This window comes from Gopherus evgoodei, chromosome 11, assembly GCF_007399415.2.
Source record: "Gopherus evgoodei ecotype Sinaloan lineage chromosome 11, rGopEvg1_v1.p, whole genome shotgun sequence".
Taxonomy (NCBI): Eukaryota; Metazoa; Chordata; order Testudines; family Testudinidae; genus Gopherus; species Gopherus evgoodei.
Window position 1 is genome coordinate 25042227 of NC_044332.1, and position 16613 is coordinate 25058839.

Here is a 16613-nt window from a genome sequence, read left to right on the forward strand (position 1 = left end):
CTGCCTTCATATACTTTCATCTGAGTACAGGGTTTATATATCTACCACATGTAGCTATACAAGATGTTGCATATTTCACTTACCACAGTACTAGAATTTAGAACATAAAATCAAGTTCTCTGTCATGAGAGGAATAGAGAGTTTATGCAGTTTTTGTGCTTCAAGGCAAGCTTGGCTGTAGCTACTCAGTCACAATTGTCACTTGGGTGATAAGTACACAATATTGTAAGTTGTCACCAACAATAGTGCTTTTATCCAAGTCCTTCTGAAGGTTATGACAGGTACTGGGAACTGGCTGATAAGGTTACCTTCAGAGCTACATATTTATAGATAAATGACAGATACTATGGCTGCTTGAAAGGCAGCAAAAAGCCCAGCAGTAAATATGTTGAGTTGAACATTCCCAAAGCTTGTGTATACCACAGTCAGGTGCACACTTGTATCAGCTGTAAATCTTTATTTAAGAATACAAATTTTGACCATCTAAAAACATACAGAAGTATTCTGCTTAACAAGTCAATGTACATTTTATTTTACAAACACCAGTTTATTGGAAGATGTATTGGTCCACATCTGCCATACTGATCAAATATACCTCAAAAGACAGGAGATCATATTGACTATTATGTACTTTGTAAGTGTCTACAGAAATTAGTACTTTATTATTCAGACAACTGAATCTGTGATATCTATTCCAAGTATCAATCAAATCAATGTTTAGGACAGCCACGTGAAAATTAGACAAAAATGAACACACCTTCCTGAAAGTCTGTGGATATCTTATCTTTTTTTGCCCAGTGGTCTGCATTTGGGGGTTCTGGTGGCTTCCTGAACTTTGTTCAGTAGAATCAGCATGTTGAGGGAGATTCTGATACTGACATCTTTGGCTCTGGAGTGTACTGATGTTTGCTGACAAAGTGGTCAATGAGGCGTTTTCTGGTTGCATCAACGTCTTCTTCAAAGGACTTCATTGTGCTTCTGCCGGTTTTGCACTTAAAGTAAATCCAGAGTTTTCACTTAGTGTTTGAAGTGTTAGACCTAGACACTCAAAAGCTATCCAGAAAGTGGGATATAGAACTTTTGTCAGTGATTACCACCTTAATGAGGAACTAGCACAGCCTCTAAGTCTCCCATTAGATTCACTAATAGAACCTAATAAAAATTGACATTTGATCACTAAAGCAGTCCAGTTCTGGGGGGCAGCTATCACTTTATACACATCAACAGCATGACAGCTGCTACTCAGGTAACCCCAAGAGAAGGAAGGCTTCTCTAAGGTGTGATATTAATGCCATTTTCTTTTGAATTCCAAAGAGATGATCTATCAGTGAACAGGATAACTGCAGAACTAGTGAGCGGAGCGGGGGGGTCCAATTTGTCTTTTGCAGTTGTATGAGAAAGCTGCTGGCACAACAACACTAAAGCAGGGGGAAGATACAGTGCTTGACAAGAGCTATGCCTACATTTAGCACGTCCTCTTTGAAGCCCTGTCAGTTCAAGATGACAGAGTATGGTTAATACTCAGTGGTGCTTCCAAGGGCTGTTTTTAATATTATACACAGAAGGGATAGTTTCTCTTTCTTCTGAGTGTTAGATTAAACACGTCCAGGGGAGTGAAATTTTGTAAGGAGTTAGGCATAGAGGGCCAGATTTTTTAAAAGCATTTAGGCACTTAAAGAGGAAAATATCCCATTATCTGCATCTTTAAGTGCCCAAACACTTTTTAAAAATCTGGCCTCGAGTTCCTAGACACTGCAGCCATGGCAGGTCCCTTCAGTGAGAGATTTCTGCCTTTTCTCCTATATAGAAACCACTCCAAGGGGCAAATTTTTATTCAGACAGCGTCCTCCGTTTAAGCCAAAGCCATTAAACAATATTTGCATGAGTACTTACAAGAAAAGTCCTCAACCGGTCCATCTCCAGCATGTAGTATTCCTCCATTGTCAGATCATCAAAGTTCTTAGCAAGGGATAAAAACCCACAGTTGCTAGGACGTTTGGAGTGCTCTACCCTGCAGCACAAACACAGGAGTTTCATTTTGGGAATAATTAATCTTCCACAGCATTTCAGAGGAGATGGAAGAGAGTGATACAGTTCCACAATTTTCTAATATGAAAGAATTTCTGCAACTTTCACAGGGTTGTTTTATGTTCTCTTTTGCCCCTAAATAGCTGCATTGATCACATTTTTACTGATAAAGTGTCAAGAGGAGAGTTGTGAAACTCCTCTTTTCCTCTAATACCAGATGGAAGAGGTGAAGTAAATTCTTTAAGATACATGTGACAGAAACCCACAAGTTAGTGCTCCCCCCACCTTCAGCTATGTTTATTCCCACCACTCCAGAATATTCATTTCAACAAGAGGGAAAACAAGCATCTTTTATGGTCTGTATGAATATTTCAGAATAGCTAACAAACTTAACCCAAGAGCTGGTACCTAGGCTTCAAAATTAAGCAGCCTAAAGCACTTTTTTTCATTTCTTCCATTCCCCCTCCATACTCCACCCCCGCACATTAGTTTTTAGATCACAAAATTTACAGACAAAACAATTTTAATGAGTTGAGGGAAATGTACACTCCAGTGGCCCTAGTTAGAATATGGGCTATATAAAAACCAGGATCTCTTTATTCAACTTTGCTACCTGTGTTTATTCAGAATCAACTGCTTATTTTAGTGATAGGTGAGTTTACTTATGTAAGCACTGCAGAGGCAATACAGCTAAAGAGCTAAGTTTTTCTAGCTTCCAATAATAGAGTTATATTTCAGTTGTAAGTCAGAAAGAATACAGCTAGAGTTTCAGATTTTAAAGGTTGCTGACCAACCTTTTTCAAATTGTAAAATGGGGAAGACATATTGAAATATCAAGAGGTAAAGAACCCTCAATAACAGTATGTTACTTTTCAGGATACAGCTACACTGAATACAAAGAAACAAATGTTTTCCATAGTAATGGAAAATTGAAGACTGCTGGTCAAGTTTACATGAGTGCTTTGATAACTAAACCAGAACACACAAAGAACTCATAGGAGGGGAAATAATGCTCAAACTAGTACATTAGGGGAGTTAGCCAGAGATAGTGTGGAGGACTGTTTCAAGAAATTTGATTCATTTCACAGCATAAAGAGTGAGGAAATATACAGGCAGACTACTGCTTACTGTGGATCATCATTTGGCTCCCAGCCCTCCAGCTCTATCAGGCAGAAGAAACACTTTGCCACATCAGGTTCATTTGCACTTGGACAGTGGATGAAGCCAGCCCTGGCCATCTGCAGGGGAGAATTAGTTGTGATAGTACTTATGGACCCGATTTGTTGGGACCTGGTGTAATATACACTGTGCAAATATATAATAAGAGACAACAGTCCTTGCCCCAGAGAGTTTATGTCTAAAGTCTCTGTCCTACAAGACTACTCGTATAGACTCCTAGACTCTAGGACTGGAAGGGACCTCGAGAGGTCATCGAGTCCAGTCCCCTGCTCTCATGGCAGGACCTAATACTGTCTAGACCATCCCAGAGAGACATTTATCTAACCTACTCTTAAATATCTCCAGCGATGGAGATTCCACAACCTCCCTAGGCAATCTATTCCAGTGTTTAACTACCCTGACAGTTAGGAACTTTTTCCTAATGTCCAACCTAAATCTCCCTTGCTGCAGTTTCAGCTCTTCATGAACATTGGGGTCTTCCAGCAAGAGGGTGTAACAGACAAGCTGTAGAGTGAGAAGAGAGGCTAAAGGCAATAAACATGTTTTGCATGGAGTAGCTGTTTGCAAGTAACCATTTTTGAGATTATCAGCTGATAGTGAGTGACTAGGCAGTTAGCAATGTTCCATAGGCATTGCAGTAAGAGCTAGGTATTCACAATATATTGCCCAGGAACTAATCAAGGGCTAAACCCTGTAATTTTAGCCTGAACAGTAATACTAGAAGTAATATCCAGAATCCAGTAATCCAGAAATAAGCAAGACATAGCTTGCCGTTGTATTAATGCATGAATCTAAGAACAACATTTGACTGCTATGTATGCAAGGTTTTCTCTTAGAGAAAAAAAAAAAGGAAAATTGTCATCTCAAATATTTCAGGAATATTGGAATAGTCAGTGGTGAGGTCAGTTTGTTGAACTAAACTGTCATTTGCAAATATAATGATATCCAGGCAATCCCACAATTAAAAGGAGAGAGTCACACAAACATGAAGTTAGAACTCTGTAGTTCTCATTATAGTGAGCTTCCTATAGGTACATTAGAGACATGGATAAATCAACTCTAAAAAGAGTTAAAAACTACAATTACTCATCTTTAGAAGTGGTCCTGCATGTGTTGTAGTTTCAACTTCCTTCACACCTGCTCAGATAACTCTAAGTATGCTTCATCTGAGGTGTGACCCTCAAGATATACAGCAGCTGTACCCACGCATGACTTGTTTCAGTTTCAAAGCATTATGGGCCATAATATACAAAGTACAATACAAATGCTACAATAATGTTCAAAGCACTGAGTGGACAATAATTTTAAATGATTCATTTTTATAAGTGCTATGAATTGGCTATTTAGTCTTCCTTCTAGATAACAAGCACTAGATCTGTGTGGATTGATCCCACCCCCAATTATTTCCTGTCCCTCCCCCGCAAAGAAAAGAAAAAAAGGCATTTTTCAGGATCAGAAGTCCCAAATTCAGAGAACCATCTTAATTGGGGAAAAGAATCAAAATGTTTCATTTCAAATTTGAAACTGCATTTTGATCTTTAATTTGGCCAGTTTAACACACACAGGTAACAACTACAACCAGCCACTTGAAATGGTTGAACTGAGAGAAAAATAAAACTCACAGATTTCATTTTACATTAGCAAGTGTTATGACTCGTTTGAAATGAGTGTTTTAGATTTGATTGAAAGCTTTTTAACTTTCTTTTTTAGTATGAGTTTTAAATAGTTTTTCAAATTTTTCCATTTGGCCTTCCTACCCAAACATTCCACTATTTACCTATCTCTAGTGGGTACTTCCTCATTTGTCAAGCTGGTCAATAACTGTGAAAATTACAGGTTTCTAATTCATTAAAAACTCAAAAACAAAATAAAAACCACCATATCCATATTCTCATAGTTAATTTAGCTTGCTACAGTGGAATCTAAGTAGCAAGAGTTGTTCATTTAGGGAGTTCTAGCATGTATGTGGGTAGCCATTGCTACCACATGCAACTTTATATACAAGAGTGAGGGAACACTTTAGTCTGCACAGCATGAAATCAAGCATCAAATTAATCCAGAAGTTCCAGGAAAGGTAGAGCTCAGACAGAAGGGTTTTTTTTAAATAAATCCATCTTCCTTATGCCTGAAAGGTAAACTTCCAGACTGATTGTACACTGCCACTCATCCCACTGAAGTGTCCTCTCAGAGCAGCATATGGAGGACATTAAAGTACTTACTTCTTTTTTCCTGACTTTTGTAGGCTTAATTGAAACTCCTAATTCTGCTTTAACTTGAACATGTAGTTTAAGAGCATTTTAATGAACATAGTCTATCAGGGAAGAGAATGAAGTATTTGGGAGTTGTAATTAAATTTTATATATTTATTATTTTTGTCTTATAGTTCCTAGGTATAGACAAAATTTTCAGACTTACATGCTCAGGGGTACATTTGCAATTCTCCATAAAAGGCCAATCTGTGAAGGTTTTTATGCGATTCTCATACTCATACATGTGCCTAAACTCAATCAAATGCTTACAGGCTAAATTAAGCTCTTTCAAAAAAGCCTCCATCTGAAAGAAAGAAGAACAAACAAAACCTGTTGTCTGATCCTTGCCCTAACCAACATAATACTCATGCTGTGCCTCTCCCTCTCATATTAAAGACATTTCACTCATTGGCTTCATTGCTCCCACCTGTAAACATGAGGGTGCTTCAATTAAGTAAAGGCAGGTGAGTCTGAGCAGCAGAATAAGAGAAGTGAGGTCACAATGGAATTTCTGCATCTGTCACATTCTTAGCACTCAAAGGTGTATCTTTGTTAAATGTACAACTTAGTGTATAGTATGTACAAAGTGACTGAATTAACACAGATATTTGGAGCTTATCTTTGTATTTCTTGATACTTTAATGATTAAATTTGTAACTTTAATACTGAGCTCATACAGACATTTAACAATCTAACTAGTAATCTAAAATGCTACAGAAGTATTACATAATGTGGCTCAGTTAACACTGCTATTAAAAACTTTTGCATTTCTTGACAGTTTCTCTTTCAGAGTTTAAACTGTAATAATGCATTAGCAAAAGATTTTGCAGTTCTTTTCAAGACAACAAAAGAAAAAATATTAAAATGTTCTAGCATATGTTTTAAATAGCATCATTCTGGAGATGTGCTAAAATTTTTATCTGTTGCACAATGGAGATGGGCAAATCAAAAGTGCCACAGGCAATTATGAAACTGAAATCTTAAAAAAATCTTTTTTAATATGTATACTCAGAAGCAAATGTTTAAATGTATGTCATATTTGTTTTCAAATTAGCCACTATTTTTGTGATTTGTATGTCTGCATCCACATTTAGTTTATGTTTGTGTAAATCCGTACACACATGCTTAATTTTGCTACCATGACTAGTACCATGATTTCAATGGGACTACTCATGGTATTAACATGAAGCACATCCAGACGTGTTTGCAGGATCAAGACCTTTGGCTTTGCTTCTGTAAGTTTCCCATTAACTTCACTGTAGGGGACTTCTGTGCAGAATAACATACAGGATTGGGGTTTAGGACTAGTGAAAGGGGCTTGATTGATTAGCCCTGGAAATTGGAATCCTCTTCGTAGTACAAATAAAACATGAGCAGTAGCAATTTCAACTTCCTACACTGACCTACCAATCTGCCTAATAGCTGACCTAGAGGCAATACCTCCAGAAATAAGATCGTTCATTGTTTGAAACAATTTAGTCCTCCTCTTTCCTGAATCTTGCCACTTGAACCTTGATCCTGCCGAGACATACACATTGAATTCAATGAGACTATTCCTATGCATCATTTTACAAATTGGAATAGCTTGTTTGACATTTGTATTAAAATATTCAGAATGACAAATCTTGATTTTAACACACACATTTCATACAGCACATATTTGCTTTTCTAGATTATCCCTATGGTACAAGAATTTATCATTGACAAGCTGGGCCGTCCATTTATTGAACCACCTCCATTTGATTTGTCAAAGGCATTTTCTGATAGCCACTGCTGTGCACCATTGATTTTTGTGCTGTCTCCTGGTGCAGACCCTATGGCTGCTCTTCTCAAGTTTGCTGATGACCAGGTATATTAACATTTCTAAGCTTCGTGTTGATGACATTCTCATATTGTAAAGCAATACTTTTTAAACCCTAAATGTTGAAGTGTCAAGTAAGTTCATAGAATATTCTTTTGAACTCTTACAAATGCATTAGATCTGATTCTGTGGTCCTTAATGAACTTTAGTGAATATTTTGTATGAATGAAGGTTGTACGACTGGCTCACTAATGTGAAGAAATTACACATTCAATATTTACTGCATCTTCTTCACCACTGTGATTTTAAGAACTATTAAAATGAGTAGTTTTTGTTATCTGTAATTGAAAATGGGAAGATAGAGCCAAAAATAGTGGTTTAAATCTTTTGAAATTCTAATTAGTTCTTTGCAGAAAACTGAAGTTAATTTTTGCGAATATTAACCTAAAACCACTTTGTTACAAAACTTAATGTAGAAAGAAAGAAGTTTTGTTCAATGGTCTTGGGTAGACTTGTACACCGCAGAAGCCGAATATATTATTATTTGATTTAGCCATTAGCAGCACGACATTGTTACAAGAAAAAGTTCTCATAAAAAACATAATATTGTAGTAATACCAGAAAATTGCTGTTTTCCAGTAAGATGAAAGACTTGTATTTCTTGGCAATTACTTCGTCAGAATTCTGTGCTATTGGTAGTGACTGGCATACTGTAAATCCCCACTCAACAAGCTGTAAATATATCCTGCAGTTTGTAGTAGGATATCTACAGCCTCAAACAATTATCTGTTTGGAGAAGTCTTTTTAAATATTCCGAATTTTACAGTACAGGAATGAATTGATGTGTAGCTAGAGCCAATGGCTGGCAGGTATTAGATTAAACTGAACTGGAATGGAATGAAAAGATTTGAGCTGGGTTTAAAACACCCTGCAAATTAAATGTTTGAAATGTATATATAGGTGTAAATCGTCATTTCAGTGCACATATCTTCCTGAGTATCAGATACCTGTTCATGAAATGGTATTACTATAAAAAACAGTTTTCAGGCTTTTCTTGATCACATCTTCCATATTTACCAAAAAAGAATAGGCCTGAAAAACTCAAGTGAGTCACAAGCTTAGCTTTCCCCTCTCATTTGTTGATGGGAAATCCAGAATCTTATCTTCTTTTCCCCTTTTTCTCAGTCCCTTCAAGACTTTGTATTACAAACACCTCCCTCCCAGTGAAGAATGGAGGCTTCATGTTTGCTACTTTTTCAGTTGACCAGAGTGAAGTGAAGCACACTCTACTTTACACCAAGGGCAAAATGCACTGCGTGACCAGCACCTTTAGTCCTGCCAATCCAAGTTCCAGAGACCATTTAAACTGCTAGGCTGACACACCCTGTATTTAATAAGTATAATTGCTATTATTATTTTTAGGTATTTGTTTATGACAGCACCCATGATAATCAAGGTGCTTTCTAGACATACAGTAATAGAAATCATGCTCCTGCCATGAAGAGTTTAGAATCTAAAAGATATTTATCTTAATATGAAGTTTTTATGTATCATATGGTTTCTTTCTTTAACTGGGGAATTTTAATTTCACATAAGAGAGAAGGGAAGGCAGAATTTTCCTTGTAGAATTTTAAAGAAGAAACTTTACCACCAATTAGCACATTAAAACAGACTATATAGTTTTATAGATTTTCATGGTGTGGACAGTGTACAAGGAGATCCTTTGGATATTTCTGGCTTCTTTGATGTTTCCTTTCCACTTCCTGCTCAGTTACTTTAACCATCTGTCCTTTACTCTAAATGTGTCACTGTGGTTCTCTTTCACAAATCCACCTTTCTTTATTCATCTGTACTTGTCTCATCTTCTTTGCTGCATAGGCTCTCAGGTTTCCTCGTTCTTGTCAGAAGTAGTATAAAAAAGGAAGGGTTTACCTTCGCCTTTAGAAATCAAATTAAATCTAGTTTACAATCCCAAAACTGCTGTCCTCAAAACAAACTAAATATTAAATAAGAGATGGTTTCTTACCCAGACGTGATAAGATTTTTCTAGTTTAGAATTTTTTTGTGTAGAAACTACTTAATATATTTATGTTATTGAATTAGTTTGAATTTAATGTTTTATACTTGTTTAACAAACAAAAATGTGGATGTTAATTGTGTCAGTGTTTGGTATGTTTCTATAATCTTTCATAAAATGTTGTTACTCTAAAAGTGTTCTTTATGTACAGGGGTACGGTGGATCAAAGCTGAGCTCTCTATCTCTAGGACAGGGCCAAGGTCCTATAGCCATGCGGATGATAGAGAAGGCAGTAAAGGAGGGCAGCTGGGTAGTTCTGCAAAACTGCCACCTAGCAACTTCATGGATGCCAACACTGGAAAAAGTCTGTGAGGTAAAAATCACTCATATTTTCTTTTATAAAGCTTAGTGCCTGACTCTCAGATCCATTCTGGTGGGCAAAGCAGCCAGAAAGCCTACTTAACTTACTGCTGGAGGATTCCCCTTATGTAAAGGAATCCCTGCGTACTGGTTCTGCACCAGTCCTTATCTCCTGACTCCTGGTGAAGGAGGTGCTTTCCGGAGAAAGTGTGTGGAATTGGTGCATCCCCTAAAGAGCAAAGTGTAAATTTAGAGTAGCCCTCAGGCTTGCAACCACTCTTACTCCCTTCCTCCAGATACTTTAGTGGTATTTCAGCTGCAGCTAAGGATGTAGTCTCTGGTGTTGAAAGTCACATTTAATATTCTTATGAAAACAAACCATATTTAGTGTTTTGCTCAGAGGTAAATAGATTTCCTACTCATTTTCTCTGTCCCACACATCTGAAAGAGATAGCATATCTCCTACAGATGTTGGCCTCAATCCTGCGAAGTCTTACACCATGCTTAAGGTTAAACACTCACATACGTCTTTGCAGAAACTGGGATGTTTAGGAAGTTTGCGCCTTTCCCCAGTTACAGAGCTGCAAAGGGGTATTAGAGTGGGTCTCTTCCCTGTGAACCATACAGTATCTTACCAAATTCATACAAATTTCAAATGTTTACCATCAGCCACTTTGACTGTAGAACTGTTCAAAATAAAGTTTATTTCATTAATGGAGAAAGTACAAATTGTTTATATTCTTCTTGTACTCATATGTGACTGAACTGTTTGTTGCTCATACATCCCATAATCATTTACCTTTATATAGAGACCAATCGTGGAAAATTTTAGCCTGAAATACCAATGATTCAGAGAGTTATGAGTAAAATAAAGTGGTTTTAAAATGGTAACTGTCACACATAACTGTGGCTACCACTATAATTATGCTTCAAGCTAGTAATTCATAAACATTACACTGGTGTATTTTCACATTTTACAGATTGACTTGCTTAAATAACAAACATTGACACATATAATCCTTATTATTCCTATTGGATTTCATTCTTTGTTTTTGTGCGGTGTTTTCTTTTAGGAGCTGAATCCTGATACAACACATCCAGATTTCCGACTTTGGCTGACCAGTTACCCATCTCCAAATTTTCCCGTCTCTGTCCTTCAGAATGGAGTGAAAATGACCAATGAAGCACCGAAAGGTTTACGGGCAAATATTATCCGTTCATACCTGATGGATCCAATCTCTGACCCTGAGTTTTTCAACAGTTGCAAGAAGCCTGTTAGTATAGTAGTATTAGCCTTGTTATCTCTGTTTTTATTACTTATAAAGCAGCTAATGTAAACATTAGTGGTTATATATGTGATTGCTGGGTTAAAAACTACCATATTAGTCTTCGTGCACTGCAGTGAAGTTGGTTGTGAATAGTAACTTCACTGAAGTGAATTTTATTGATATTTTATTTTTATTTTACTACCAGTTTCACTCTGTCTCAGCAGAGATTTTGTGGCATGCCATTAATGATACACCTTTCTATTTAAGAAGCCAGAAGCAAGTTATTTCCTGATACAAATCTGCAAGGTTAGGGAACCTTGTTGCAGAATTATTAACTCAGACCTAGGCTGTTTAGAATCATATTGTTAATCTTAAACATAAAAATGTTTCCTTCATAGAACTCTGGGAACCAAATGATTTAACAGGTTGATTGATAGGAATTATGAGTGCCTTTTTTAGAATGACTAGTCAGACTGGGAAACCACCTACTGTTTTCATAATTAGGTTTTTCTTTGTGAATGTTTTGGCCTAAAATTGTTTTGCAGTATTTTGTTATAATTAAAAACTGTAGCTAATTGCTTTTAATTGAGATTGTGTGCCTTGCTAAGTTTTCTCAATTAAAAAACACAACTTCTTAACTATAAAGATTTTTTGAAAGCTATGTCAGGACCAAAACATATCTGGATCATAAAAAAGTAAAATACAGTAGAACTAATGCTTTTCTAAGACCAGAGCAGCAAATAAGATTGGTGGACTATGTGTGGATTACATATACACTGCTGCAGCTCATATGTACTGTATAAAAAGTCGTAACTGGATTACTTGGTTACTTGGATTCTAGGTTACTTGAAGGATTAAGAGAATTTTTAAAATGACTGCTTGTGACAAAGGCATATATATAACAAATTGATGGCTAAATTCTGAAGGTGTGCCTGGGCCAGGTCTGTAATAAAACAGAAATATATGTTACTACTGTGGAGGGTCTATGTTATGGAGAGACAGCGAAGGAGGATTCTACACCTATGTGTGCTAGAGAGATTCTTTGTGCTGTTATATGGGTTATGGGGAAGTTAAAGTGTTTGTAGCATATTCCATGGATTATATTCTTATTGTCATGTTCTGTTAAAAGGCTGAATTCAAGAAGCTGCTGTATGGCCTCTGTTTCTTTCATGCATTGGCTCAAGAAAGACGGAAATTTGGGCCACTGGGTTGGAACATTCCTTATGAATTTAATGAGACTGATCTGCGAATTAGTGTGCAGCAGCTGAACATGTTTCTGAACCAATATGAGGTACAGTAATGGATCACAGAGAGGATGTTATCCATTTTTCTCTATATGGCACTGTAAATGCATGCAACAATACCTTCTCATTAATTTTTGCTCCTACAGAATTAATGGAAATGATTACACAAGAAAGTTTACTAGATAGCACATCATTAAAAACAAAGTTCTATTTGTGATTATTAAGGTGTCAGTATTTCTGTTATAAGCCTGTATTTTCAGGGATTTATACGGCCATCAAAGTTCATACCAGTCCAGAAACTAATTCAGAAGAAAGAACAGGAGTACTTGTAGCACCTTAGAGACTAACAAATTTATTCAAACCAGATGTTATTCCATGCAAAATGGAACAGGTTTTGTTCTGCATATTCAGTTCACTCTTTGGCACCTTTATCTTGTCCCCAAAGGCCTTAAAGAGATGCTACCAACACAATAATCATATTAGTGTCTGAAAATGTTGTTCCAAAGATGATTATAACTAAATGTGGCAGGTTCAGCAGCTAGGGGCCTTGATTAGCAGTTAGGAATTGGAGTTCTATTCCTAGCTATGACACTGACCTGCTGTGTAAATCTGGCAAGTCACTTCCACTCTCTGAGCCTCTTTTTCTTGGGGGGCGGTGAAGGGAAGTAGTATTTCATATGGCCGAGAGCTCTGGTCTGGGGCTCAGAAGATCCACTGGCCTGCTCAGTGACCTTGAGCCAGTCATTTTCCCCTTCTGTGCATTGGTTTCCACATCTATAAAAGGGGATAATCATACTGACCCTCCTTTGAAAAGTGCTTTGAGACTAGTGGATGAAATGTTCTGTATAAGATTTAGATATTATTATTATTATTATTATTATTATTATTATTATTATTATTATTTTATTATTATAAAAGAGATTAGATCAGGGAAAAAACTTTTCGCGATGTTTTCTCTTGGTTTACATTGCATTAGAGAGCACTTTGTGTTATAGTCAGTTTCACTGTGGTTTTGTATTGTTAGTTTTCCCATTTGCTTCAGTGAGTCTTTCAAACAGGGACAGCAGAGAGAAAAGCATTTAAAATTATAGGAAAATGCAATTGTAAAATCAGAAAAATTGATGGAGGAACTCAACAGCTTGGTGTAATATCTGGAAGTATTTTTAAGGCTTTTTTAAAATTTACTAAATTTCAAATTGTAGTATTCTTGGACTTTTGAACATTTAGGCTCTGACTCTGGAAGTTGTTTGCCACTCTCTTAGAAGCTTCTTGTACATATGTTGTCCCCATGAAAAAATTGCTCTTCTGTCGAACCTTAACTTGTTAGTTTTGTATTTCTAAAACGCCTATACATAGGCTTATTTCATGGTCTATAAAGTGGCATTTTTATGCATGCGTATATGTTTAATGAGCTGCAGAATTTAAAAAAAAAATCATGGAAACCTAGGGCTGGCAGGGACTGAGAAGTCATCAAGTCCAGCCTCCAGCATTGTAGCAAGACCAAGTAAATCTAGACCATCCCTGCCAGGTGTTTGTCCAATCTGTGCTTAAAAACCTCCAATGAAAGGGATTCTCCAGGCCCTGTCTGGAAGCCTATTCCAGAACTTAACCTAAATTGCAGAACAGGAACATGGATGTCTGTACTGCAGAAAGGACTTCAGGGTCTGACCAGTCCGTGAACTGCCAGTCGTAAAGGTACAGGAAGACTATTATTCCCGGCCGATGAAGCTGAGCAGATACTATTGCCAGATTTTGGAAAATACTCTTGGGCAGATGAGATGTGGAAAAGGGGAGCTCTTGATACTGGAGGTGATCCTGGCAGACTATGAAACAAAGAAATCTCTTGTGAGAGGAGTGGAGGGTGGTGTGAAAGTAAACATGAAGGTTGAGGGCCACAAACCAATTCCCAGACTCTAACGACCGTTATATTGCTGTAGAGTTACCATCCTGAATTTCCGTGGTTTCACAGCAGTGAAGTCTGAGATCTAATATTCATCTCCATTCTACATATTTTTTTGAACCAGAAAATACTTGGAATAAAATCCCTTCCCTCTGTTCCAGACTGGAACTGGTTTATGGCCCCTATGTGAAAAAGACAGATGTTTTTAAACTTTATGGCACTTTGTGTTTACTTAAGTAAAGTTGGCTGTTGTTAAAATTAGCCCAAATGACTATCTCGGTCAGCTTCTACCTGGGCAGTTAAAAAGCAGGTGGATATAATGGGATGGTGGACTTGTGTGACACTGTGCTGAAAAAAAGTATGGCTGAATCTCTGAGTTAGTTTGCATAGCTAAAAAGTTTGCAAAAGGCTATAATCACTCTTGCGTATATGTTAGTTTCATATGTATTATAAATGAAACTCTTGAGTTTTCTTAGTCCTATAGGAGAATAAAGTTGGGTGACTCAGTGTTTTAATTGCTGAACCTTGAACGATTCCCAGATACTGACCACAGTGAACATCTATCTGACTAGTTGGCTGTAAATGTTTTGAAGTGAAATGCATTCATTGATTTCAGGTTATTCTCAGTAGACTTGAGTCTATTTAAATTTCTAGCCTCACAGAAGACACATTTTGACAGGAGTGCAAGTTTACAGAAAGCTGTGACTTGAAATTACAATAAGAATTCAAGAAAATTCTTTTGCAAATAAACAAACCCTCTGTATTAAACTCTAGCAGAATTAAGTTCCAAATTACTAATAGATGAAGATTTTAATTGCATCACTTGGTCTAGTCTTACTATGCTGTACAGAAAGGGGCCATACCCAGTGTATATTGGGTGGATACTGACAAAGCATAGTTATAACACAGCTTAAGTTACCCAACAATGGTTGGGTACAAAGATAAGTACATAGGCCAAATTCTGCTCCCCACTGTATGCAACTGATATTATTCAAAGGCAGAATTTGGCCTAGTGGCTGAGAAAGGGGTGATTTTGGTGGAGAAGCCTAAAACATCAACCACAAAATAATATTTAAAGTGAGAATTTTGTAAATCTTTCAAATAAATTACAAAAGCTCAAGTATAATGGTGCTAACAAATGTTAAGCAGTTATTCAGGCAGACCTCTGGTTTTATGTTTCAGGAGCTGCCGTATGATGCCTTACGGTATATGACTGGAGAATGCAATTATGGTGGCAGAGTTACTGATGATTGGGATCGGCGCACGCTCCGTAGCATTTTAAACAAATTCTACAATTCTGAAATTGTTATGGACTTAGAATATAAGTTTGATAACAGTGGTCTTTATTTTGCCCCACCTGAAGGAGACGTAAGTATTTTTAAATAAATGAACTGACCCGTAAGCCAAAGTGAACATTTAATGCACAGCAGCAGAGGCCACATGGATCGTTAAGGCATGGTAAGCTAGTGCAGGGTGAAGTCACCCCCGCCACACACATTCTTCTCCCCCACCCTCGCACTTTGCCATGAACTAAATGTTGATGTAGACAAGCCCTTCTTAACAGCATAGTTTCCACTTCTGTAAAATGTGGCAAATACAGTCTGCAATGTAACTCAAGGGTGTTGTATCTAATATGTGATATTTCTAAGGTGCTTATTACTGTGTCACCTAAACACTGAATTCATAAGAATTAAGGATACCTTTTTTAAGGTATTTATATGGCTAGTGGGATTTTTTTCTCTAAGTGTTAGATACCTAGATGCATTTGAAAAATTCCACTAGGTGGTGAAATATCTCAAAAAAGCTGAGCCTTAGTGCATGTTTGGTGTTTCAAAAGTGTTAGTGTAAACAGGACAGAGCTAGAATCCTGCCACTACCTCAGAGTTTGAGGTGCTCAGCTTTCATGATGATGGGCATGGTATAAGAAACTAATTAGAATAAAATTCTGCTCTAAAATTGAGGCCCACTGCATTTGGTAAATCTGGCACTAGATGATCCATTTGCTTAGGACGACTGGACAGCAAGAAGGAGATACTGCTTGGTTTGTTGGGTTTTTTTTTTAAACTATACTGATCACATTAGGGGCCTTTAGGGGTGTTGTGTTTGAGCTGCAGCTGGCATAGACTGGAGTGCCTGTTTGATTTCTGACCCTTCTTAACCTCCTGTCAATGATCTTTTAAGTACCAAAGCTACATCGACTACACAAAGACCCTTCCATTGAACACTTCCCCAGAGATTTTTGGGATGAATGCTAATGCTGATATTACCAAAGATCAGTCAGAAACTCAGATGCTCTTTGATAACATTCTTCTTACTCAGGTATGTAAATAACCATTGTGTCAGTTAGTCAGTACATTAAAGATACTGCTTACCTATTGTACACGTTACTTAAGTTTACTGTTCAGCTGTACCATATTTAAAAGTGTTCCAGGAAGTTTCACATCATTTCGCCGTGTCCCCACTGTGATTACAAAACTCACTGTTCTCCTGGTGCTTCATTTTGTGGAAGATATTCAGTTAATTCTTTGTAACATCAATTCACAAAATTATGAAACAAGATTATTTCT

General features: G+C 37.0%; 1 protein-coding gene across 3 annotated transcripts in view; it reads left to right on the top strand.

The window, feature by feature from the left end:
* DNAH7 (dynein axonemal heavy chain 7) overlaps nt 1–16613 on the top strand; it is a 210256-nt gene that overhangs the window by 184598 nt on the left and 9045 nt on the right. For all 3 annotated transcript variants that reach the window (XM_030579239.1, XM_030579241.1, XM_030579240.1), the window contains 6 exons: nt 7129–7305; nt 9486–9647; nt 10708–10908; nt 12032–12193; nt 15229–15414; nt 16228–16365. In XM_030579239.1, the coding sequence (XP_030435099.1) occupies nt 7129–7305; nt 9486–9647; nt 10708–10908; nt 12032–12193; nt 15229–15414; nt 16228–16365 (1026 nt within the window). The remainder of the gene's footprint in view (nt 1–7128; nt 7306–9485; nt 9648–10707; nt 10909–12031; nt 12194–15228; nt 15415–16227; nt 16366–16613) is intronic.